Source organism: Rhinoderma darwinii, chromosome 3, assembly GCF_050947455.1.
Source record: "Rhinoderma darwinii isolate aRhiDar2 chromosome 3, aRhiDar2.hap1, whole genome shotgun sequence".
NCBI classification, from domain to species: Eukaryota; Metazoa; Chordata; class Amphibia; order Anura; family Rhinodermatidae; genus Rhinoderma; species Rhinoderma darwinii.
In genome coordinates this window covers 274,108,794-274,133,193 of record NC_134689.1, presented here as the reverse complement: position 1 = coordinate 274,133,193, position 24,400 = coordinate 274,108,794, and the positions used below count along the sequence as shown (strand labels likewise).

The following is a 24,400-nucleotide window of genomic DNA, read 5'->3' as shown; positions in this document are numbered from 1 at the left end:
ATGTGGGTGGAGGTAGTAGAAAGGGCAGGGCCACCCTAGGCTCAACGCATTTCCGATGATTACCAGAAACCAATGTAAATTATAGTTGAGATCCCAGTGGCATATGGACAGCCGAAGATTCAACAAATTTATTAAGGAGTGTGCCTCTTAATAAATTTGTTGCATATTACTCAAACTTGTTTCCCATTAGAACTGGCGTATAAAATGCAAGTCTTAATAAATTCCTCCCATAACGCGCCATCAGTAAGACTTTCAACAAATCAATACTTTAACAGATTCCCAACTGTTGGATGTATTTTTACGGCCAGTGGGCAGGGTGTCTGAAGTCGGCCGTATAGACTAATTATGACGGCACTTCAGAAAGTGTGCTCCCGAGGCCACAGCCCTGTTCCCTCGCTGTTGACAAGAACCCTGGGCAGAGTATCAGGGACCAATCTGTTGGATCACATGCATTTCTATAGAAAACATAGTGTGCACACTATCGTGTGCACCCAGCCCTGTGCCCACGCTGTTACCAACAGCTCTGGGCACAGTATCAGGGAACAATCTGTTGGTCCCAGATCAAGTCTTCGCTGCGATCACATTTTTTTTTTATTTTGACATTTCTGGCAGCGAATCTCTTGCCGCATTTCTTTCTCCTCAGACATGGTTTCAGTGTAAGGAGAAGAGACTTCGAGAGAATTGCTGCCAAAAGAATATATACAGTGTTACAAAAAAAATAATAAAATACAGTGTCATCTACACTACATTCGTTGTTTAGATAGATGGATAGATTGTATAGATCGAAAGGTAGAGCAATAGATAGATTTCTATCTTTGCTAGAATATCAGAATAGGCTGGGAGTGTATATATATATATATATATATATATATATATATATATATATATATATATATATATATACATACATATATACACACACACACACACATACATATATACACACACCTACATATATACACACATACATATATACACACACACACACACACACACACCTGCCCTGGGTGATTTTAATTAGTTTAAAGCGGCTCTGTCACCAGATTTTGCAACCCCTATCTGCTATTGCAGCAGATAGGCGCTGCAATGGAGATAAGAGTAACGTTTTTATTTTTAAAAAACGAGCATTTTTGGCCAAGTTATGACCATTTTTGTATTTATGCAAATGAGGCTTGCAAAAGTCCAACTGGGCGTGTTTACAGTTAAAGTCCAAGTGGGCGTGTATTATGTGCGTACATCGGGGCGTTTTTACTACTTTTACTAGCTGGGCGTTCTGACGAGAAGTATCATCCACTTCTCTTCAGAACGCCCAGCTTCTGGCAGTGCAGACAGACACAGCCGTGTTCTCGAGAGATCACGCTGTGTCGTCACTCACAGGTCCTGCATCGTGTCAGACGAGCGAGGACACATCGGCACCAGAGGCTACAGTTGATTCTGCAGCAGCATCAGCATTTGCAGGTAAGTAGCTACATCGACTTACCTGCAAATGCCGATGCTGCTGGAGAATCAACTGTAGCCTCTGGTGCCGATGTGCCCTCGCTCGTCTGACACGATGCAGGACCTGTGAGTGACGTCACAGCGTGATCTCTCGAGAACACGCTGTGTCTGCACTGCCAGAAGCTGGGCGTTCTGAAGAGAAGTGGATGATACTTCTCGTCAGAACGCCCAGCTAGTAAAAGTAGTAAAAACGCCCCGATGTAACGAACACAATACACGCCCAGTTGGACTTTTACTTTAAACACGCCCACTTGGACTTTCGCAAGCCTCATTTGCATAAATACAAAAATGGTCATAAATTGGCCAATAATGCTCGTTTTTTAAAAATAAAAACGTTACTGTAATCTACATTGCAGCGCCTATCTGCTGCAATAGCAGATAGGGGTTGCAAAATCTGGTGACAGAGCCTCTTTAATGCTGGTTCCTACCATCCCCAAGTATATGTGGGCTTAGTTCCAGTTCTGGGTGTATGTGCAGTGTAGGTTCCCACCTCATAGAGATCGCCTTGTCGTGGCAGGTGGGCTCACACAATTAAATCAAAATGTGCGCTGAGAACCTCCCTATTGTAAGTAGACTTCGCAGTAATGCATTTTTATTTTATTTATATTTAGTGACTTTAGGTGGCATTAATGTTCCCATAGTGCTGTCGCCATTTTTTTGTTTGCTGTAGAATATATACACACATATATATATATATATATATACACATATATATATATACATATACACACACACGCATACATTTATTTTGTTGGCGCTAGATATATCGTCTCTTTGTTAAAAATAGACCGTTCATACTTACGTACACCCCCCCCCCTCTCTTCTGTGCGTAGTCCGGCCTCCTAAGATGATGTTGAAGGCCATGTGACGCTGCAGCCTGTGATTGGCTGCAGCGGTCAGGTCACAAGGGATGAAATATCATCCCAGGAAGCTGGACCACAGGATGAAGGAGAGTTCTGGGTAAGTGTGATTTTCTTTTTTTCCCCGAGATGCGAGTTTTGCGACGGAATCGCTGCAATTCCGCTGCGAAATTCGCAACGCTTGGCTTTCTGTTGCGGGATTTGCATCCCTTTTGAATTCAAAGGTGAAAACCTGCAACAGAAAATCAACGAAAGAGCAGCATAGATGGACAAGTTGCGTATTTAAATTCAGCACCACAGGTCAATTAACGTTTACGCAGCGGGTTTTTTTTTTTGCAGCAGGGGCATGAGTTTTTCTAAATCCCATCCATTTAGCTGCTACTGTAAATGCCGCAAAATTTCCGCATTCCGCAAATAATTCTGTTGCTGAATTCCATTGCTACCCAGCCTTAGACTGGGTTAACACACTGCAGATTTGCTGCATATTTTGCCTACAATTTGTAAGCCCAAACCAGAGTTGGACCCAGGAGAGCAGACCTATAAGGCCTTTAGATATTTCTTCTGTTTAGGTTCCGTTCCTGGTTTTGGCCTAAAAAAAAAAAAAGTGTGTAAAATCTCCAGCGAATGTGCACTGTGGGTACCCAACCTTAGGCGGAGTTCACACGTTGTGGATTTGTCTCAGATTTTACCCTTTGTAATGCAAAAGGAAGAGATCTGCGTCAAATCCGCAACAAAATTGGTGACAAATCTGCGACGTGTGAACTCAGCCCCGCAACAAAATTGGTGACAAATCTGCAACGTGTGAACTCAGCCTTATATACAACACAGACCTGTGATATGACCCCAAGCATGAGGCCCGAGTTCTAAAACCAGTAGTCAATCTTGGGATTTATCTTGGAAACATTTATCATTTACAGATTTGCATAGTTTCTATACCAAAAACAAAACCAGTTCTCACATGCAACTTAAGGCTATGTTCACACGGAGTATTTTGGGGGAGGAATATCTGCCTCAAAATTCCGTTTGGAACTTTGAGGCAGATATTCCTCTCCCTGCACGCCGATTTTCGCCTGCGGCCATTGAGCGCCGCGGGCATAAAACAGCGAGAAATACGCTTTCTCCTGCCTCCCATTGAAGTCAATGGGAGGTCAGAGGCGGAAGCGCCCGAAGATAGGGCATGTCGCTTCTTTTTCCCGCGAGGCAGTTTTACTGCTCGCGGGAAAAAGACGCCGACGCCTCCCATTGAAATCAATGGGAGGCGTTCTCGGGCCGTTTTTGCGACGCGGTTTCCGCGTCAAAAAACTTGGCAAAATACCCCGTGTGAACATAGCCAAAGAGTTGGAAAATAATTCAGTGTTTCAATGTTGCAGTGGAATAAACCGCTAAATATAGCAGGAGATCAATGCAATCTTTCATAGACCAGGGGAATAGTGAATATTAGATAGTTCTCTTTACAGTCCTTCTAGTTTGAGCATGCGGTCAAATTCTGGATTTCATAATGGCTGGCTTAAGATTTTTAACATTTAATAATTAAAGAAAAAAAAATGGTTTTTATTCGGGAAAAATGTTCTTGATATTTACTTAAAGGGAGTCTGTCGGGAGATTTTACGCAACCAAACAGCTCACACTGCTAGGTAGCTATCGGGTAACAGCTAGGAATATACCAGCGCCTAAGATTTTGCTACGTAGAAGTGTAAAAAATAAGTTTTATTCTGCTGCGTGAGCGTCCGCTGAGCCAAAGCGCGTCTAGCACGCCAAACCCCTCTCCTGTGCAGTTGATTGACAGCTCGGCTGGTCATCATCATAGAAACATTACTAAAAGGCCACTATATGCATTGGCAGTGAAGGGGGGGGGATAATGCACCCAGAATAGCTGTCGAAATAAAAGAAATTAAATGAGGCAGCGGTAAGCTTTCAGACATATAGAAAGAGCGCTGGAATTAATTCTTTGCAGACAGTAACCAAGAAAGCACAAATTGAGAGCAATTTACCTCCTAAGGTGGAAGTTCCCTACCACAAACGGAATCATACAAAAGATTGCTGGAGAACAAGACAAGTACCATTAATCTGATATCAAATGCAGCATGCCGGCAATGACAATTACCTTTGGTTTATTTTTTCATATCAAACAGAGGTCCTTCAAGACATTATAATGTAATATTAACTTGTGAAGCAATACAAGATGTACCCGAGGCTCTTAACCACGACGCAGGAGACGAGTACAACCGAGACAGGGAAGAAAGCGATTCACAATATATTTTGTTTCTTTTACGGATCCTTGTTGCCACTCAATGGACTAAATGCATAGATATATGTATGTGACTCATATTCAGTCCCGGAGTATAAATTTAAAAACATGTTTTGATTTATTTTTTTTATTAAATAAAGTGGGGCCCTCTATCCTTTTTGCTGTGCTAAGTATATTCACATATGCGTTTGCCATCTGTTTGATTTGACATTTTCAGGATTAGATGCAGAAATGTTTCAGCTCTGGGGTGGGTCTCTAGAAGGCTTTGTTCCTACTTGACATTAACAAAAAAAAAGTGGTACCATGAGGAGGTATGTAATTACCATGATTAATGTAATTATCTAGTTAAACAAAGTTACCCGTCGTACCCATTATAAGTCATTGAAGGGAGGAGAAAAAAAATGCCTATTCGATTATCATGGATCATGACTGATCACCACAGCAGTCAGGGGTTACGGTATTTTCTGACGACAATAGTACAATTGCGCATTCAACATTATCGATAAACCAAAGGAAACCTGACTGAGCCCATAAGTCAAGGGGATCGTCAGGATTGGTATAAAAACAGATCCAGCATAGCGGTCATGGCTCGATTATGAATGGAACCCATGACACAAAAGTAAAGAGAGTCTTAGTCATAAACCCACCAGTATTAGGGCAGATACACACGAACGCTGCGTTTTGCGCGCGCAAAAACCATTTGACAGCTACGTGTGTCATCCGTGTCTGATGCGCGGCTGCGTGATTTTCGCGCAGCCGCCATCATAGAGATGAGGCTAGTCGACGCCCGTCACTGTCCAAGGTGCTGAAAGAGCTAACTCTTTCAGCACCCTCGACAGTGAATGCCGAACACAATATCGAAAAACCTGTTGAAAAAAAAAGAAAAAGTTCGTACTTACCGAGAACTTCCCGGCCGTTGCCTTGGTGACGCGTCCTTGGTGACGCGTCCCTCGACATCGGGCCCCACCTCCCTGGATGACGCGCCAGTCCATGTGACCGCTGCAGCCTGTGCTTGGCTGGAGCTGTCACTTGGACTGAATGGTCATCCCGGGAGGTCAGACTGGAGGAAGACGCCGGGAGTTATCGGTAAGTCAGAACTTCGGTTTTTTTTTCTACAGGTTCATGTATATTGGGATCGGAAGTCACTGTCCATGGTGCTGAAACAGTTTAACTCTTTCAGCACCATGGACAGTAACTATCTCCTGACGTCGCGTACCGATAATTTTTTTGCCGGGTTCGGCCAAAACGAGTTCGGCCGAACCCGGTGAAGTTCGGTTCGCTTGTCCGGCTTCGCTCATCGCAAAGACACTCCGTTTGGATGTTCGGAAACAGAAAAGCACGTGGTGCTTTTGTTTACATTCATCCTTTTGACAGCTGGTGCGCTGTTTCAGTCAGTTCGCACGGAAGTGCTTCCGTGCAACCTGCGTGGTTTTCACGCACCCATTGACTTCAATGGGTGCATGATGCGCGAAATACGCAGAGTTATTGAACCTGTCGCGCTTTTTGCGCAGCAGACAAACGCTGCGCAAAAAGCACGGACTGTCTGTACTGCCCCATAGACTTGTATTGGTCCATGCGTGCTGCGTGAAAACCACGCGTCCCGCACGGACCGAATACACGCTCGTGTGAATGCCCCCTTACACTCTTTACTTTATCACATAATTTACACGATCAACAAGTTTCCTAAATACAACACGGAACACAAAAAGTTGGTTAGCACATCCTAACAAATGTGAAGGTGCACGTGCATTGTGACGGCCAACAAAATAAAAAAAACATTGCAAGCGCCAAGACCACCAAATGCTGGATTTACGTTATTTTGCATAACTGCCATGTTCTATACTTCAAAATGTGTGGCAAAAATCACATTTGTATCAAACTGGATGAACCCACTTCCCACAAGAAGGTGAACGCTGTTTAGGTTAGGGGCCCAATTAATAGACACTTTTCCGGGGCCTAAGCCTGCAGAATGAACTCATGGTAGGTAGGAACCAGCTTCACTCTAATTAGAAAACACCCTTGGGCAGAATGGGAGGGGTACACTACCAAAATGGAAGCAGTCACCACCCCCTCATGTACAACACAAAAAAGTTAGTTGGCACATCCTAACAAAACGACAAATGTGCCAGTGCACGTACTCTCGACGCCACAATTTGTTTTCCCATGTATTATAATTCTGAACTAAAAAAAATCTCACTTAACGTTTTTAACTTCATATGCAAACTAGGAGAGCAGGAGCAAAAAGTGACCACATGTACACAGTATGCTAGAATAGGTAGGGGCGCCTTTAGTCAAATTTTTTTTTTGCAACACGATTTTCTGCCCACACAGCAGTAATGACAAAAAAAATGCCTGTATCATTGTCTCTAGAATCATTTATCAGTGTGACTCAGAAACGACAAAGATCAGCGCCTACAACAAGCCAGAAATGTTAACGGGTGGGGGAAAAAAGGGCACAGGCATGGGAATGCAAATGGCAGAACAGAATCATTTTGTTTCCTTTTACTAAGACAGACAGCTTTGTGTAAGTGAGCAGTGCAGCCTGTATTCTGCGGATGGTACTAGGAGAGCAGCTACGAAGACTGAATTTCGCAATATCTGCTCTACTACTTAAGAAGGGCGCTAACAGGTTTTATGAACTAATATTATAGTAACGTAGAGTAAATGTGACAATAACAACGCAATGTTAAATATTTTGATAAAATAAATGAAAGAACTCGTCAGTCACTAGAAAGCGGTCAAGAGTCGCTAGGAGGAAACAATGGGTACAGACTAGTAAAGCACAGCGTCCATCTGTCTGCTTTGGCAATAGCATGAGCACTACTGCACTGTAGACAGAAAACACATAAAAAGCAAAGGTTCTCTGTGAACGTCTATAGCAATTGGGTAAATAAAACCATTAGAAATGTATTACAGAAGTGATTTTTCCTTGGTGCGCAACATGGTAATACTAACCAGACAAATAACAACTTACTTCAAGGGGTATTCCCATAAATGACAATCATCACTTATCCAAAGCAAACGTCTGAACATTTGGGGCCCCACTGCTGAGACCCCAAACTATTGCCAGAACAGGGGTCCCGAACCACCGCCCCCACACTTTTTCTCATTGCTCAACCGCAGTAAGGAGGACATTAAATGGAGCTGTGGTTGAGCACGCGAGCTGCTGCTCCATTTAAAGTCTATGGGTATGACAGAGTAGAGTACAGTACTAACAGGTACTCAACTTTTAAAAAATCCCCCCCCCCACTCCAGCGCTGCCAGTAGCCCCATGAACCCCTGAGGACGCTACATAGTAGCGAAACATGTCGGGGGGGGGCTCTCTGTTTTATTTTAATACATGCTGGTATTAGGGCAATCTAACTATCTAACTGCCTAGAAGTCCGCTGATGGTGTCGGTGTCTACTGTATCCATCTCTCTGTAGACACAGACGATAGACACACGTGTTCACTGCTAAATTTATTGTCTATACAAATCGGCACACTGTTACCAACGGGGACTATCCAAACGGCATACACATGTGCACATTGCTATAACCACGAACGGCTATCGACCCTATCCATGCATTGAAAATTTTACCATTTATGTTGGTTTTGTCTGTATGTCTGTTTGCTGTAATAGCACATTAAAGATTACAAATACAATTTAATGGTAGTTGGGAAATAGGGTCGTTTCTGCCTCAGGCATCTTGTTGTTTAATCACTCCAGCGCTGACACTCCGTTCTCCACTGCTACGGTCCCGGAAGCTCCATGCCGTTCAGCAGTGATGATGCCATGAACGACACGTGACTGCGGAGGCCAGCGACTGAAATGGGCTCAAGCGCGAAGGGAGTTTAAGAGGGTGAGTACGTGTTAGTTCATTATTTTATACCCTCCCCTGCTCTGGAAAACGTGAAAACTCCTGGATAACCCCTTTAACCCCTTAGTGACCACTAATACGCCTTTTAACGTGATTCACTACTGGGCTTTAGGCTAGGCTGACGCCTTTTCACGTCAGCCTAGTCCAAGTCCTGCACGGGTCTCCCGTGCAGGCAGGAGCCGGGGCTCTGCTGTCTGATGACAGCGGAGCTCCTGCTCCAACGCCCGCGATCGAAGTTTACTTCGATCGCGGCCGTCTAACCCGTTAAATGCCGCCGTCAATAGCGACCGCGGCATTTAACTTTGTTTACAGAGGGAGTGCACTCCCTCTCTCACCCATCGGCGGCCCGCGAATGCAATCGCGGGTCTCCGATGGGGTGTCATGGCAGCCGGGGGACTGATAAAAGCCCCCAGGTCTGCCCTGGACATATGCCTGTTAGGACGCGCCGGAGGCACGTCCTAACAGATTGCCTGTCAGATTTACACTGACAGGCAATAATGCTCTGGTATACGAAGTATACCAGAGCATTATAGCAGCGATCGGAACATCGCACAGTAAAGTCCCCTAGTGGGACTAATAAAATCAGTCATCAAAGTGAAATAAAGATTATTAATAAAAAGTACAGTAAAAAAATAAAACCATTTTTTTCCATAAAAAGTGGTTTTATTTAGTAAAAGTGTAAAAAAAAAAAAAAGCACACATATGTGGTATCGCCGCGACCGTAATGACTCCATTAATAAAGTTAATATGTAATTTAAACCGCAAAGTGAACACCGTAAAAAAAAAAAACGCCAAAAACTATGGCGAAATTGCAATTTTTTTCCATTGCCCCCCAAAAAAGTCATAATAAAAATGAATCAATAAGTCCCATGTACCCCAAAACAGTACCATTCAAAACTACGTCTTGTCCCGCAGAAAACAAGCCCAAAAAAATCACTACATTGATGGAAAAATAAAAAAATTACGGCTCTTGGAAAGAGACGATGCAAAAACAAATAATTTTAGTTCAAAAGTGTTTTTATTGTGCAAAAGTCGTAAAACATAAAAAAACCTCTACATATGTGGTATCGCCGTGATCGTACCGACCCATAGAATAAAGGTAACATGTTAATTACGTCGCATAGTGAACGGCGTCAATTTAAAAACGCATAGAACAATGTTCAGTTTTTTTTTATAATCCCCCCCCCAAAAAGGTTAATAAAAGTTAATATAAAAATTATATGTACCCAAAAATGGTGCCATTAAAAAGCACAACTAATCCCGCAAAAAACAAGTCCGCATACAGCTATGTAGACGAAAAAATAAGAACGTTATAGCTCTTTGAATGCGACTATAGAAAAACGAATAAAACAGCTTGGTCATTAGGGCCTAAAATGGGCTGGTCACTAAGGGGTTAAAGAGACTCTGTCATGGATATTATGCTGCCTTCGAGGGAAGTATAATGTAGTGAAAAATGCTGGTCTCACTATTTTGCTGAAGTGAACCCATTTCCGAGAAGTTTTCAGAAATGGGTTCACTTAAGCAAAATTAGTGACAGACCACTGAAATCAATATGTGGGCAGCATGATGCCAATGACAGGTGCCCTTTAAAGAAAAGATTCAACAGAAGGCCTGTAATGGTCTGTGCAATATTTCCATCCCACAGTAAGGGCTCATGCACCATTATATTGCAGTTAGCCAGCTATGGAACCATTCTGTACCTCCAATTTTAAAGAGAGGTACAAAGGAGGTTTGATAGTGTATATGTAGTCCATGAGGGAGAACATTTTTTTTATTAATGGAGAACAAATACTAGGAGAATAATGATGGGGAAGTGCCACTGTACAGTGTCCAGAGCTTCGGGCATGAAATCCATGTACATTATTATTTTATAGGTTAAGCAGAACTCTGTTGGCAAGTCCTACCCAGAAGCCCAAATGGAAGCTCCCAAAGAAGTCAACACTTTTAGCTACATTCTTACAAAGTGGAAAAATCCATTACAAATACGCGGCAGATTATTAACAAAATCTGCTTGGTACACATTGAAAAAAGTAAAATATGTGGCGAAAATCAGCAACAGAAATTAACATGCTGCGTATTTTAAAATCCGCATTGCAGGTCAATTTCAGAATGGAAAACGTTTGCAGAGTGTGGATTAGATCTGTTAAAATTTCATCCACTGTGCTGATACTCTAATGGGTTGCAAATGGTCTGCCCGCAAATCCAGACGGAAAGTCTACAGCATTTCCGCTACTTGTGAACATAAAACGTTAAAATTAGCCCAAACAGAAGACCATCGGAGGCGAATAAGTTTATCAAGGTGATGCTTAACCCCAATTCATCATGGATCGTTTTCTAAAACTAAAATTCAGGGTTTTTTTTTTTCTCTTCCGAGAAGTGAGTTTTCCTTAAATATAAGATAATATATCTGCATATACAGTCACAAGATTGGATAAAAGAAATCTCGAGCAATACTTACGGATATCATCTTCATGATACATAACAGAATGAAATGGAACGGCTTTGCCTTTAAAATATCTTTCTGCTGGTTCCACATAGAAGGTGCCTTGAGGCGTCTTAATAAATCCTTCAAATCTACCATTCAGCACAGATCCGTGAGACAACGTCCCTTGTTCACCTATTAACACAGGAGTAAGGAAACTTATTAACATATTCTCAAAAGTTAGAGTAGAGGAGCTTCTATCAATAAAAGATTTTGTATGATTTGTATAAGGGCTCGTCCGCACGTAACGGAATTGCCACTTTTTTACGGCCGGAAAAGACGGAGCAGAATACAGTAGCAGCAAAGTGGGTGAGATTTAACAAATCTCATCCACATGCTGCATAAGATTTCCGAGCCGAAATTGAACTGCGGTGCGTATTTTTCAGACTGCAGCATGTCAATTCCTGCTACGGAAAGTGTGCAGAATTGCTTCGTTTTTCAGAGGAGACGTCTCCATCTCCCAGCATTGCGAAAAAAGCAGCAATTTCCGCACCATTTTCTGCCGTAAAAACCGCAGGAAATGGTGCGTTTTTGCCGCACCTTTGACTTTCAACGGATTTGCTGCAGAAATTTTCTGCAGCAATTCCGCTGTGTGTGGATAAGTCCTAAGAGTGAAAGAGTATCATATTAAATTCACATTTGGTCCACAGAAATTAGGACCCATATTCTATTTTTCAAACACTGTTTAAGTTTTGGTACTTGGATGTTGTGTAAGTCATGTTTTAACCATAGATACAAACCCAAATTTCTGAATTCAGATGTATATAAGATATATGCTATAATATAAGATAATAGAAGTAAATTAAAATTTCCCATCTGCTCTTACATAGGGTGTGGAGAGATGCAGTCAGCACGCTGGTCGGTACAAGTAGACGAGGCGACCGTACGTCAACCAAGGTGTCTTGTGCATAAGTTCTATTCTAATTATTAGATCTGGTGAACAAGACCCCTTTTGTAGGCATCATACTTTTGCCCAAACAACTGTACCAACAAACGTGAGACGCGTCCTTTCACATGCGAGGTATCATGGGGTGGAAGATCGCAATTAAAGTGAAACTTTAAAGAAAAAAAGTTACTCTACATTCAACTTTTATTAAATAGTGTATGTATTGTATTTAAGTGATAGTTCTTAAATAGTCAGCTGGTCTCATGTAACCTCAGATGTATGAACTCAAAATTAGCTTGGCTCGAGTTGCAGGAGCTGGTTGTAAATGCTTTTATCATCTTCCCAGCAATGACAGAACAAGTAGCCATGTGATCTTAAAGGGAAGGTGTCATGAATTATTTAATTTTTTTTTATCATATTGCTTTTAGTATGATATTAACATACATTTTATTTATTTGTGTTCTCATGTTCCACTTTTTACTTTGTTCTTACTTTTACTTCTCTATGGGGGCTGTCATTTTTTTTTAAATCTCTGTGTGTGTCGATTAACGACACATACAGAGATGGAATACGGCACATACAACCCCATAGAGAATGCGAACGGTAGCCGTTCCATTCTCAGAAGCGTACGCCATCTGTGTGGGAACGGCGCATGCACCGCTCCCACACAGACCAAAACTAAGCTCGTTCGTAGAACGAAATCCGGCGCCATCTTCATGTGGACCGGAAGCCGCTGCTGGACAGTAAGATAACGACTTCCGGCCGCGGCTTCCGGCCATATGTTCAAGGAAGCGGAGCGGAGGCGGCAGAAGGTAATTTATGTTCGTGTATGTGATGTGTGTATTATGTTCGAGTATGTTCGTGTTATACTGTCAGCTTAGCACTGTATCTAATCCTCATACACTGTGCAGTCGCTCAAAAAATGGCGGCACATAGTGTAAGAGGTTTGAAGATTCAAACCCCTCCTTCTCCTGGCACTAGCCAGAAGAAGGGTGGGGGGGGGGATTGTGTGAGGACACTAGAGCGAGTGTGTCCACCCCAAATTTGCAACATAAATCAATGAGGTTGCTTTACCACATTGACCATGCTGCAATTATGGGAACTGCTCCCTTTAGTGCTCAGCACATGGAAATGTTAGAACTTAGAATCTAATTTATAATATTTCCTGACTTGTGAAAAAATTAAAACAATGTGTAATCACATAAATACTTAAATAATAATTGTTTAACTAAAAAAAAAAAAAAAAAAAAAAGTTTTTCCAGAGAGAATTTTTTTCCAGGCGGGCAGCGCGCGAGCACTGAGGAGTTTCATTAATAAGAAAATGGGGCGGGCATTGAGGCATAAGCAAAGAATTCAACGGGGCGGGCATTGAGGAAACTGTGGACCAATAGGATGCCTCAAACCCGGGTGAACGTCAGAAGTAACGGGTTTGAGGCTTCCTATTGTTTCACAGCCTCCTCAATGGCCGCTCCATTCCTTCTTTGTTTCTGCTTCAATAGCGGAACCATTTTCATCAGGGTCCGCAAGAAGCCTGTCCTGATGGTATGTACAATGATGGGGATTACATATTTAGGGATGATGGGGATCACATTAGATATCTCGGGTGCGGTCACCTGATTCTGTGACCGCACCTCAGATAAAGCATGGGGGTGGGACAAACTAAAAAAAGAGAAGGAAGAACTAGTGGGGAGGGCCAATAGACACAGAGGGGGCGGAATAATTAGTAAAAAAAACAAAAAAACAGCCCTGTGTGGTTACGTAGGTCAGTGAGGTAGCGACACAAAACTAGGTGCATACTAACGGACACTGCAGTAATGTTAGTGTTTGTGTATATGGCTGCACATAGCGAAATAACTATATCGCTAGTGCAGTGTAAATGAATGGAGAGAAGTGTATGACGCTGATTGGTCCGCGTCATACACTCCTCTGTACAACGCCCACTTGGTCTAAAGCTAAAAATCGCTCATAAAATGGTTTAAAATAGATAGTTTTTCTAAATAAAAAGCATTACTGTCACCTACATTATAGCGCCGATCTCATTATGTAGGAGATAGGGCACTTATAATGTGATGACAGAGCCTCTTTAAGGCCCAATGCACATGACCATAAAAAACTTCTAATTGTGGACCACAATATGGTCCGCAATTACGGATCCACCCGGTTCTATTGGCCGCGGACACCTTTCTGTAGCGCTACGGAAAGGTGTCCATGCCGTAGAACCGTGCCGGGAAATATGGAGCATGTCCAACTTTTCGTATTTTACGGGCCAGGCTCCCATACTATGTATGGGAGCGCGGCACGAAAATGCGGTGCGTGGCCCGCGAGCGTCAGCTGCTGGCCGTTCCCGCAACTGCGGGCTGTGATTATGGGCACGGCCGTGTGCATGAGGCCTAATTCTCTAGGAGTAGACAATCAGAGAAAACATAATAGCTTGAAAAAGTTCAGAGCTCGGTGGAAAGTGTCTGATGGGCTTCTCAGCTGGATTGACAGGTGTCTACGTTTTAGACATTTCTACCCGAGCCTGGCAGAGTAAAACGTAGTTCACTGTATTCAGGATACCGATTGCCATTTCATGCTGGGTTAGGGCAACGAGAACCTAGTGACATGTTCCCTTAAATGAAAAATTTGCAGCAACTAGAAAATAATCACCCTAACTTCATATTTCTTAACACTACTTACCGAAGAGCTGTCCGGTATATATGTGAGAGGTATCATAATGTAACGTTTCGCCTCCCATTTCTATTTTGAAATCAGGTACAAATAGTGACAAATCCTTCTTCATTCGAAGATTAAACTGTCTGCAATATAAAAAAAAAAGGATCAAGTGAGTGGTCAATTACGAGAGAGGAATGAATAGTCTTCACCATCCTGAAGGGAACCGTTGTGTAGGGTGCCTATATGGGCTAACAATGCAAGAAACATTGCACTTTAGCCCACATTTACTATTCAATTAATGCCCAATTTTAGTGGAAATGGCACAAGTCTAATCAATAAATGTGCCAAATTTACTACATTTGTCTTCCCACTCACATTTATCAAAGGCAAACGTTAAAGGGTTTGTCCCATCAGGATCCGCCTTTCCAAAAGCCCCATTAGGGCATTTGGATATCATGGAGCGGGGTCCACCTAAGAGCAACTCTGGCAGAATCGGCATTAAAAAAAGGACGGCCATTTATTTGAGAGGCCGGCATGTAATGTTACATATCCCCAAGCCACTGCTGCCCCCGGCGATAAAAGCTAATCCCCTATAAAATGATGCAAATGTACAGATGCTCATAGCAGGTGTAAAACAAAAAACTCAGACAATACAAAATGCACCGAATTTATTAAAAGGGGGGGGGGGGGGTGCTAGGTAGACTGAAGGCACTGGCCCACATTTGATTAAAGGGGTGGTCCCAAAATATAAATTAAATTTATCACCTGTCCACAGGATAGGTGATGATCGTCTGATTGCTAGGGACCCACACAAGTCATGAGAACAGTCCCAAACCCCCCTGTTCCTACTGTTCGACTGCAGTGAGGAGAACTTTAAATAGTGCGGCGCTCCATTCATGGTCTGTGGGAACGAAAGAAACAGCAGAGAACAACGTTTCACTGTTCTCATCAGACCCAGAGACATTAAACGGAGTGGCGGCCGCATGCTCGACCACTGCTCTCTTTAAGCTCCTTCTCACTGCGTGGGGTACAGTGAGGCGGAATAGGGTTTCAGTATTCCCATTCTCGCGGATCGGTGGTGGTCCCAGAGGTGGGGACCCCAGCGATCAGACAATTGTGGACATGTAATAATTGTCAATTCTGTGACAACCCCTTTAATACAAAAGTGGGCCAGTGCCTTCACTTTACCTAGAACCCGTGACACCAAACGTGTCTACAAGCAACATGTACTACTACAGTTGGAATTTCTGGGCCAAGATTTCTTGTTAAGCATTAAAGGTTAGTGTATATCTTAAGATCAGTAGATAGCGAAACCAAAAGATGAAGTTACAGTAATCCAGTTTTCCAAGCCAGCTTTGGGTGGAGTTAAAGTCGGAAGAAATGTACCGACCAACTCCAAAATAAAATTACATATTAATATTGAATTGATTGAATAAATGCATAGTGCGTTGCATTTTCACTCACAGGAATTCAGAAATTGTATTCCATGAAATATAGGTTATGCTCGATCTAAGCAGCCGGATTATTTACATGATGGTGGTTACCATTTTATTACATAAAATTTGTTATTATAGATGAGCCATTTATGAAGGAGTTGGAGTAAGACACCGGAAAAATAGAGGCGTTGTAGTCGGAATTAGGGCTGTGAAGGGAGTATGCCAAACTACCAAGTCAGTAACAAGTGAGGCTTTCATGTGGTCTTCTTTCCAGCAGAGGAACACTTAGGCCTCATTCACACGACAGGGTCCGAGTGTCGGCCGGGAAAATCGGCCAAAAACGGCTGATTTTCCCAGCCGGTTTGCATCCGTTCCATGTTGCCGTTATTACCGGCCGATTTGCAGCCGTTTTTTTCCCTGTCCGTTTTAAAATCGGATGAATTTCATTTAAATTTGTTGCCACACACAGCCCCCTGTAGGTAATGCCACCCAGACCCCTGTTGGTAATGCCACCCAGACCCTTGTAGGTAATGCCACCCTGCCCCTTGTAGGTGAAGCCACCCTGCCCCCTGTAAGTGATGCCACCCAACCCCCTGTAGGTGATGCCACCAAGTCCCCTGTAGGTGATGCCACCAAGTCCCCTGTAGGTGATGCCACCAAGTCCCCTGTAGGTGATGCCACCAAGTCCCCTGTAGGTGATACCACACAGCCCCCTGTAGGTGATACCACACAGCCCCCTGTAGGTTGCACCCATTCCCCCCCCCCCCCACATTCCAGGAGAAGTCACTGACTTCAATGTCCATATATGGACAGTGTAGTCACTGACTTCTCCTGGAGAGGAATTCCCTGCCACAGGTCAGTGTGAACATACCCTTAGAGCTCATGAGACGACCGTGTACATCTCCATGACATGGCATGTCTTGCAGAACGATACAATATTTTTTTTTCTCACATACATTCCTGTATTACCGATCTAGAAAATACAGCAGTGTGTACAGGATTTAAGATTACAGATCTGGACAAATTACTATAAATATTAAAAGCTAGTTACTCCACTTGCATCTCAGTAATAAGAAAAATATGGATGCCTCCTGGATTATTAACTTTAGTAACGCTTTACATAACTTAACCCAAACTTCTCATTAATAAAGATCCGTCCTGTGCGCCGCAGGGAATTCTGGCCCATAAAGCGCACCAAATTGTGGTGCAGTCTTTTGGCCGTAATGTCCACTGCCGAAAACTGAATGTAGAGAAAAAAAAAAATGTTGATACATACGTAGCCGGGGCGACACATTCCTCTGCCGTTCTGCAGGCCGGCATCCTGAGATGAACTTTGAGCCCATGTGACCGCTGAAGCCTGTGATTGGCTGCAGCAGTCACATGTCATGAAAAGTCATCCCAGGAGGCCAGCCTGAACGAAGAAACAGAATTCTGGGTAAGTATGAGTTTGGTTTTTTCTGAGTTGCGTTTTTTTGTGGTGGAATCGCTGCTTTTCCGCCGCAAAAAAACTCAACATTTGCTATTTGTTGCGAGTTTTCCTCCCCAATGGGGAAAACTTGCAACAAATAAGCAGCGATTACGCAAATACAATTGACATGCTGCAGATTTTTAAAAAAAAACAAAAACAAAAAAAAAAACACAGCAACGCAGGTCAATTTGAGTGTTTTTTCCGCTCAGCATTTACGCAGCGTGTGGATGAGATTTGCACAAATCTCACCCACTCTGCTGCTACTGTATTATGCTGCGGATTTTCCGCAACAAAATTAGTTGCGTAAAATCCGTAATATTTACGCCACATGTGAACTTACCCTTACTGTAAATTGGCGAGACAGACATGTCATATCTGGCATCGTGTTTCTTTTAATAAACCAAAAGTGAAGAGCAATTCACTTAATTATAACAATGCCAATTGCTAACAGCACAAACACCTTTGGCAGGCAACTAAGCATAGTCTCAGGCCCTTCCAGATGTTCCACTAACATGCTAATACACGGTCTATTTATTAGGGAGATAGCGGAGCAGATACGTTAGAAGACGGAAATAACCGTTGTGCCTTTACCCCATAAGAAATAATTATCTCCAGAGTCGTCCAATGACTTTAGTTTTGTCATTTGCACAATTGTAGATGCCAGATTTAGGTACTGGAGAAGGAACAGTTAAATTTGGACTCCAGGCTGAAACAGTAACGGATCTCTGTAATAAACAGGCGTGCATCCAGACAATTATTAAGCCTTCCTAAACACTCAAATATAGACATGGAAGCTACAATTACAGAGCGCCTCTCAACTGAAAGGAACAAGGAGCTAGAGGAATTGTGGCGTCCCCGAGTCTTTCTTCAGTGCTATCCCTCACGTCCTGCCGTTCCAGATTACAGTAAGAAAGCTCCAAGGTATGGCGTTCCGCCCCACAGAAGCCCTCTTCACAGCAGGAGGATACTTCACAATCTCCTGCCCAGCAGAAAGCGCTGCCATCTCCTCCCAGCAACATGGCATCCATCATATTTATATACAGGCCGGCAGAGACTGTCAAAGGGTGAAAAGCCGGAATGAAAACATGTACAAATAGGTTCAGGCCAAACATTTAAGAGACTGGGTACGTGTTATTGATTTGACTTGAAAAGGTCGATAAACGCTTTCAGAATTACCGTTGGACATTTCATAAAGAAAATTATAATTGAAAATGTGCTGTAAGTAATATCTCTTCTAAGGAAAAGTGAATAAAAAAAGAAAAAAGAAAAAGGTGAAAGTAAGAGACCGTGCAGATGTGTTTTTGGAAGGGTTAGCAATTTTAAATGGTCCTCTCGAGAGGTCATACATACGATTTCTGGACACCACTAATAAGGGATGTAAACCCCCTTCCCGCCGCAGCTATTTTTCGGATTTCAAGTTTAGTTTTTTAGATGCGTCCATTTTTGAGGGGTTTTGTTTTTGCAGCGTTCACTGTATACTAAAAACCGCATGTTCACTTTATTCTGCGGGTCAAAATGAATACAGCGATACCAAATGTATATACGGTAGTTTTTTTGTTTCACTGCTTTTACGAGGAAAAACGGATTGTTAAAATGAAAATTTGTGTCTTGTCGCCACATTCTGAGAGCCATAACTTTTTTCCGTTGATTAAGAAGTATGAGGGCTTATTTTAAGCGAGTTGTAGTTTCTATTGGTACCATTTTGGGGTACGTGAGACTTTTTATTAAATTTTTTTGTGGTAAATGAAGAGACAAAAAAAACAAAACGATTCTGGCGGCGTTTTTTTTTTTCGGCGTTCACTGTGGAGGTTAAATATTCTTATATTGTAATAGTTCTGACTTTTCTGGATGCGGCGATACCAGTTATCTTAATTGTTTACTTGCGTTTGGGGAAAAAAGTATTTTTTGTTTTTGTTTGTTTTTTTAAAATTCTTTATATATTAAAAAAAAACAAAAAACTTTAACTGTATTTTACTTTTTTTTTACTAGGTCACCTAGGTGGATTTGAACCAGCGATCGTTGGATCCCTTGCAAGATATAGACAGCAATACTAACGTATTGCAGTGTAACATTACACTGACAATATCCTATGAAGCGCTGCTGGAGGCAGGACTTCAAGGGAATACAAAGATGGCAACTCTGAGGGCCTTCATTAAGCCCCCAGGCTGCGATGCCAACCATCGGCACCCTGCGGGGGTGGGGGGGGGGGGGAATGTAATGTCACAGGGGGTCACCCCTGTTTCTAACGGCTTATATGCCACGCATTTGACCACAGAGTCTAAGGGGTTAAACGAGCGGGATGCCACTGATTACACTGAAGTGTCGGCTCTGTCGTGAACCCACGCCATACTCCCCAGTATGTATGCGACGAATTTTAAGGAAGGGGTTAAGTTTGTTCTGTCTATTGCATATACGGTAGCTATGTACATGCTTTACAGTAGTGTAAGTGCATCTTAGGCCCCCCGCACATGGCCGTATGCAGAATTACAGTCCGTGATTACGAGCACAGTCATCCGCATATGCGGGCCATGCTCCCATTATAATGTATAGGAGCACGGTCCGTAAAATAAAATAAAAAAAATATACGGCAAGGTGTCCGTGGGCAATAGAAATTAATGGATCCGTACATTGATCTGCAGTTAAGGATCCGTAATAGCGGCTCAAAATTACAGTAGTGTGCATGGGGCCTTAGGCTTTGTGCACATCATGGTTGGCCCTATGTTTAGTGTGTAAGTTGGGAAAGCTCCTAACGTATACACTAAACTTGCATAAATGGCTCGTCCAGCCTGATGGGGGCAAGAATAGTGTCCTTTTACCTCCAACGGTATACCTTTTTTTGGAGGATGTAATAGTGCAGTAGACTACGCTTTTCCATCCCGAGGGATCCCCGAAAATATAAATATAAATATAAATATATATATATATATATATATATATATGAAACGTAGCCTGTCATTGAAATATGGAATATGGAATAATAAACCACATCTTTGGTTGACATCAACTTTTGGAGTGCTGTGATCATTTCTGCGTATGTATGTATGTGTGTATATATATATAATATTCCAAATACAGCACTCCACAAATATAGAAACGCAGGCCATGTGCTAGTCACCAGGGGATGAATCAATTCCCCTTTTTTAAGATAGAGAGAAACATAGAACGCAGTAACGGCACCATGACATTAAGATAGATGAAAACAGGGTGGATTTATTCACTTCAAGACATTTCGGTTTATATATATCTATATATATAGATATCTATATCCGTTTGGATCAAGGTCAGAATCGCTTCGCACCAATTTATACAATTACGAAGTGCTGCTTTTATATTTAAAACATACACACACACACACACACACACACACACACACACACTTATATCATGCAGAATAAGTTTTTTTTCCTAATATGGGGCCTATGGGTGGCATATGCCACTGTATGGGATACGTCACAGGTATACTTTTAGGGTATGTGCTCACGATAGCAGGCATTTACGTCTGAAAAGACAGACTGTTTTCAGGAGAAAACAGCTGCCTCGTTTCAGACGTAAATGCTGCTCCTCGCGTTTTGCGAGGTTTCTCTGACAGCCGTAAATTTTGAGCTGCTCTTCATTGAGTTCAATGAAGAACGGCTCAAATTACGTCTGAAAGAAGTGTCCTGCACTTTTCGCCGAGGCTGTATTTTTACGCGTCGTCGTTTGACAGCTGTCAAACGACGACGCGTAAATGATAGGTCGTCTGCACAGTACGTCGGCAAACCCATTCAAATGAATGGGCAGATGTTTGCCGACGTATTGTAGCCCTATTTTCAGACGTAAAACGAGGCATAATACGCCTCGTTTACGTCTGAAAATAGGTCGTGTGAACCCAGCCTAAATGTCATTGGCTATTCAATAGCCTTTCATGAGCAATTTCTTAACTTTTCTGTGCGTTTTCTGGCAGAGAAAAGTCGCTAACCGCAGAATGGTTGAAATCTTCTTTATAGATTGTGATTCTTGTGCCGTTTCCACTGCTCACGGCACTTTTCTAAAGAGAAGCTCATGAAAGCAGGGTTGAGTCTTTTCACTGCCTGCCAATATAAGTCTAAAAAGTCTATGGAGAGGGCAGTGGTTCGCAGGAGCAGAGAGAAGACGCAGACTGATTGTAAGATTTGCCACCCCAGTGCTGGATTCTCAGCTGCACTGCTCATTACTGCTGTACAATCTCCTAGATGCTGCTGCAGCTTCTATATATGTGTGATACAGAAAGAGAACAGGAGAATCCTGCTCTTAATCCATGTGCAGTGTACAGAAGACATGATAGCAGTTAGGTTCTACCCACTAGCTCAGAGAGAACGGAGAATTAGAGGTAGGGCCTGCAGAGGGGAAAACTGCTAAATAATGCCAAATACAAAGTCAGAATGGCCAGATACAGAGTTATCCCTCATAAAACACACATAGGACGGCTTATTCTGAAAAGTCACCTGAAAAGTTAGGTACGCTTTAAAGTTTCTAGAATATATTTTTCTTAACAACCCCAAACATATGTAAAACGTTACCGCAATTAACATCAAATAGTGGCACTTAAGTAGCAGACAGTTTTAATTTGAATATAATTGTACAGTGTTTCTTCAGAAATCTCATTTATCCAAACTAATCCGGGTGGAATTGGTAAAATCACAGGATTGCCTGCAGGAAAACAACTTCATTTTATGTACGTGTAGAGTCATTCTCTAGAGCCTTGTCATGCAGTCTCCCTCTAGAATTGAAACTGGTAAATTCATTTTCTCATCTAGTTTTTTTTAAGTTAAATTTTTGTTGGAGATTTTCTGTGACTGAAAATCAGTTCTGAATGAAAATCCATGCACCTGCTACAGGAAAGAAAAAAAAAAAAAAAACAGCATTCAGATAAACTGAAAAAAAAATAAAAAATTTGGCGCAGAACGGTATTTCGGCTCAGTATTTACGCAGCGTGTGGATGAGATTTGTTCAATCTCATCCACTTTGCTGCTACTGTATTTACTGCGGATTTTCCGCAACTAATGAACTGGCCCCAAGAGATTTAATATTTAACCTCTTAAGGGCCAGAATAATTCTCTGTATAGAGAATACAGAGCTGCTGTATCAAAAACGGATTATTTTTTTTTTGAATAAAAACTATTTATAAATTTGCACTAATAGCACAGAGCTTTTTTTTAAAAAAGAAAAAAAAAGCCATTCAAAGATTTACTCTGCCTTGAACAAGGTTTTACTGTAAAGCGCTGCGGCTCAGCTTCATTGACAGGTCTTTCCCAATTTGTGTATAGAGGGACACATGTAAATCAAGCTGAACCAGGCAGGGAGAAGCCAGAAGGGAGCCACCCAGCGGACACTTCTCCCCGAGCTCAGTGCTTTAGAGTAAAATATAGTTTAGTGTAACCAGGGCACCAGTCACTATATCATAATACTCGTGTTTAGGGCAGGATGACCATGCTGACAGGTTCCGATCACTGTTCATGTCATTGGACAATGAAAATAAGGGCATTAAAGTGCAGTGTTGATCTGAACAAATTCTCAAAGTGATGGTACACAAATGAGCACCATTTAAAAAAAATAACAATAATTTACATTCTGTGGTTATCTTTATAGCAGGCGCTAATTAGAATAGACCTTGAAATAATAAAATTATGTTGCCTGCAGCCGACACTACGGGGAACTTTGGAGAGCATTTGACTTACACAAATAATGTTATGGCTGAATGGTTGTATTCAGCTCTGGCATTCTTTAATAGGATTGTGTTACTGTTTTTGCGCTACCAGCATTTAGCGGTTAGACAAAGAGACGGATCTCATCATGACTTCAAATTACTGCTTTTACACAAGGGCAATATGGGGAGAAGCAGAAATCTGGGCTGTTCTCCCTTAACTGTGCTAGTGCCTCATCAGATGTCAGCATAGGTATTCCAACGAAGTAGGCTGGCAGAGAATGGTGACATCACTTAGTTTGCCCACCCACTCCACATGCGGCAGACAGGAAAAGGAATGCAGTAACAGGCCTAGGGTTTATTTTTTGTTTTGTGTTTTGTTTTGTGTTTTTATAAACCAATGATTTTATTTTTGATTTCGATGGACATAGTTCATTATAAAATCCTGGTAATCTACAGGTGCCACTAGGTGGAGCTTGCCAAAGACTGATTTTTGCAACTCCCATTGAATTTAAACTAATAAGATTTAGGGTGCTCATAAAGCTCCCCTAGTGGCAGACACAGGAAGCCAGAATTATATAGCTTAAAGTGTCCCTCCAGGTCAAAGTAAAAATTATACTATACATTGAAAATGTATAGTAAATATACCTTGTGGCCTCCTTTTGAAAGATGCTGCCGCAGTTCATCAGTTATGGCGTCTCCTTTCCATGTATATAAAATAGTCGTCACAACCTCAGACTACCCTATGTACAGTGTGCTTTGGTAGTCTGAGACAAGAATGCCACATTGTGCCATTAACAACCTAATTCCTAATGAAAACGACAGTGTGTGCCGCCAGAGTCCCGTCTGTGATCAGTGAAAAGATAGGACAAATCCCATCGTTCCACAGATCAGAAAGGAGTCAGTTTTCACGCACCCTATTCACCCGCTAAAGTGAACGAGTCTGTGAAAACTATCGAGTGCCACGGATGCCAGTTTTCACTTATGACGTGAAAACTGGTAATAAGAGCAAGTTCCAAGATAAAACAACAATACAGTGACCAGTAGCTCCTACGAACCGATCAGTGGGAATCAATGGATGTGACCCACTTCAATTACTAAACAAAACAATAGGTATGGAAGAGGGATAGAAAATACTTAGGCATTCATAATGTGATCTGTAACCTTTAACTGAAGCGCCACTTGCTAGAGCAGAGAAATGCCTGTATGAGGTGTTTAGCAGGAATTTAAAATTCACCCGTCTCGCATATAAAAGTTAACACGAGGCACAAAGCATCACTGGCAAGTCAGTTTATATGCAGTTCATGCCTTTGTTTCCACAGTATCCAATAAGCCCACTGCCTGAA

The 24,400-nt window shown here is 42.2% G+C and overlaps 1 protein-coding gene across 1 annotated transcript in view; it reads right to left on the bottom strand.

Moving 5' to 3' along the window:
• Positions 1 to 24,400, bottom strand: part of ADAM10 (ADAM metallopeptidase domain 10) — a 167,363-nt gene that overhangs the window by 42,591 nt on the left and 100,372 nt on the right. Inside the window, exons 3-4 of the mRNA XM_075857941.1 lie at positions 14,513 to 14,631; positions 10,924 to 11,082 (exon numbers count right to left, since the gene is read on the bottom strand). Coding sequence (XP_075714056.1) covers positions 10,924 to 11,082; positions 14,513 to 14,631 — 278 coding nt within the window. The remainder of the gene's footprint in view (positions 1 to 10,923; positions 11,083 to 14,512; positions 14,632 to 24,400) is intronic.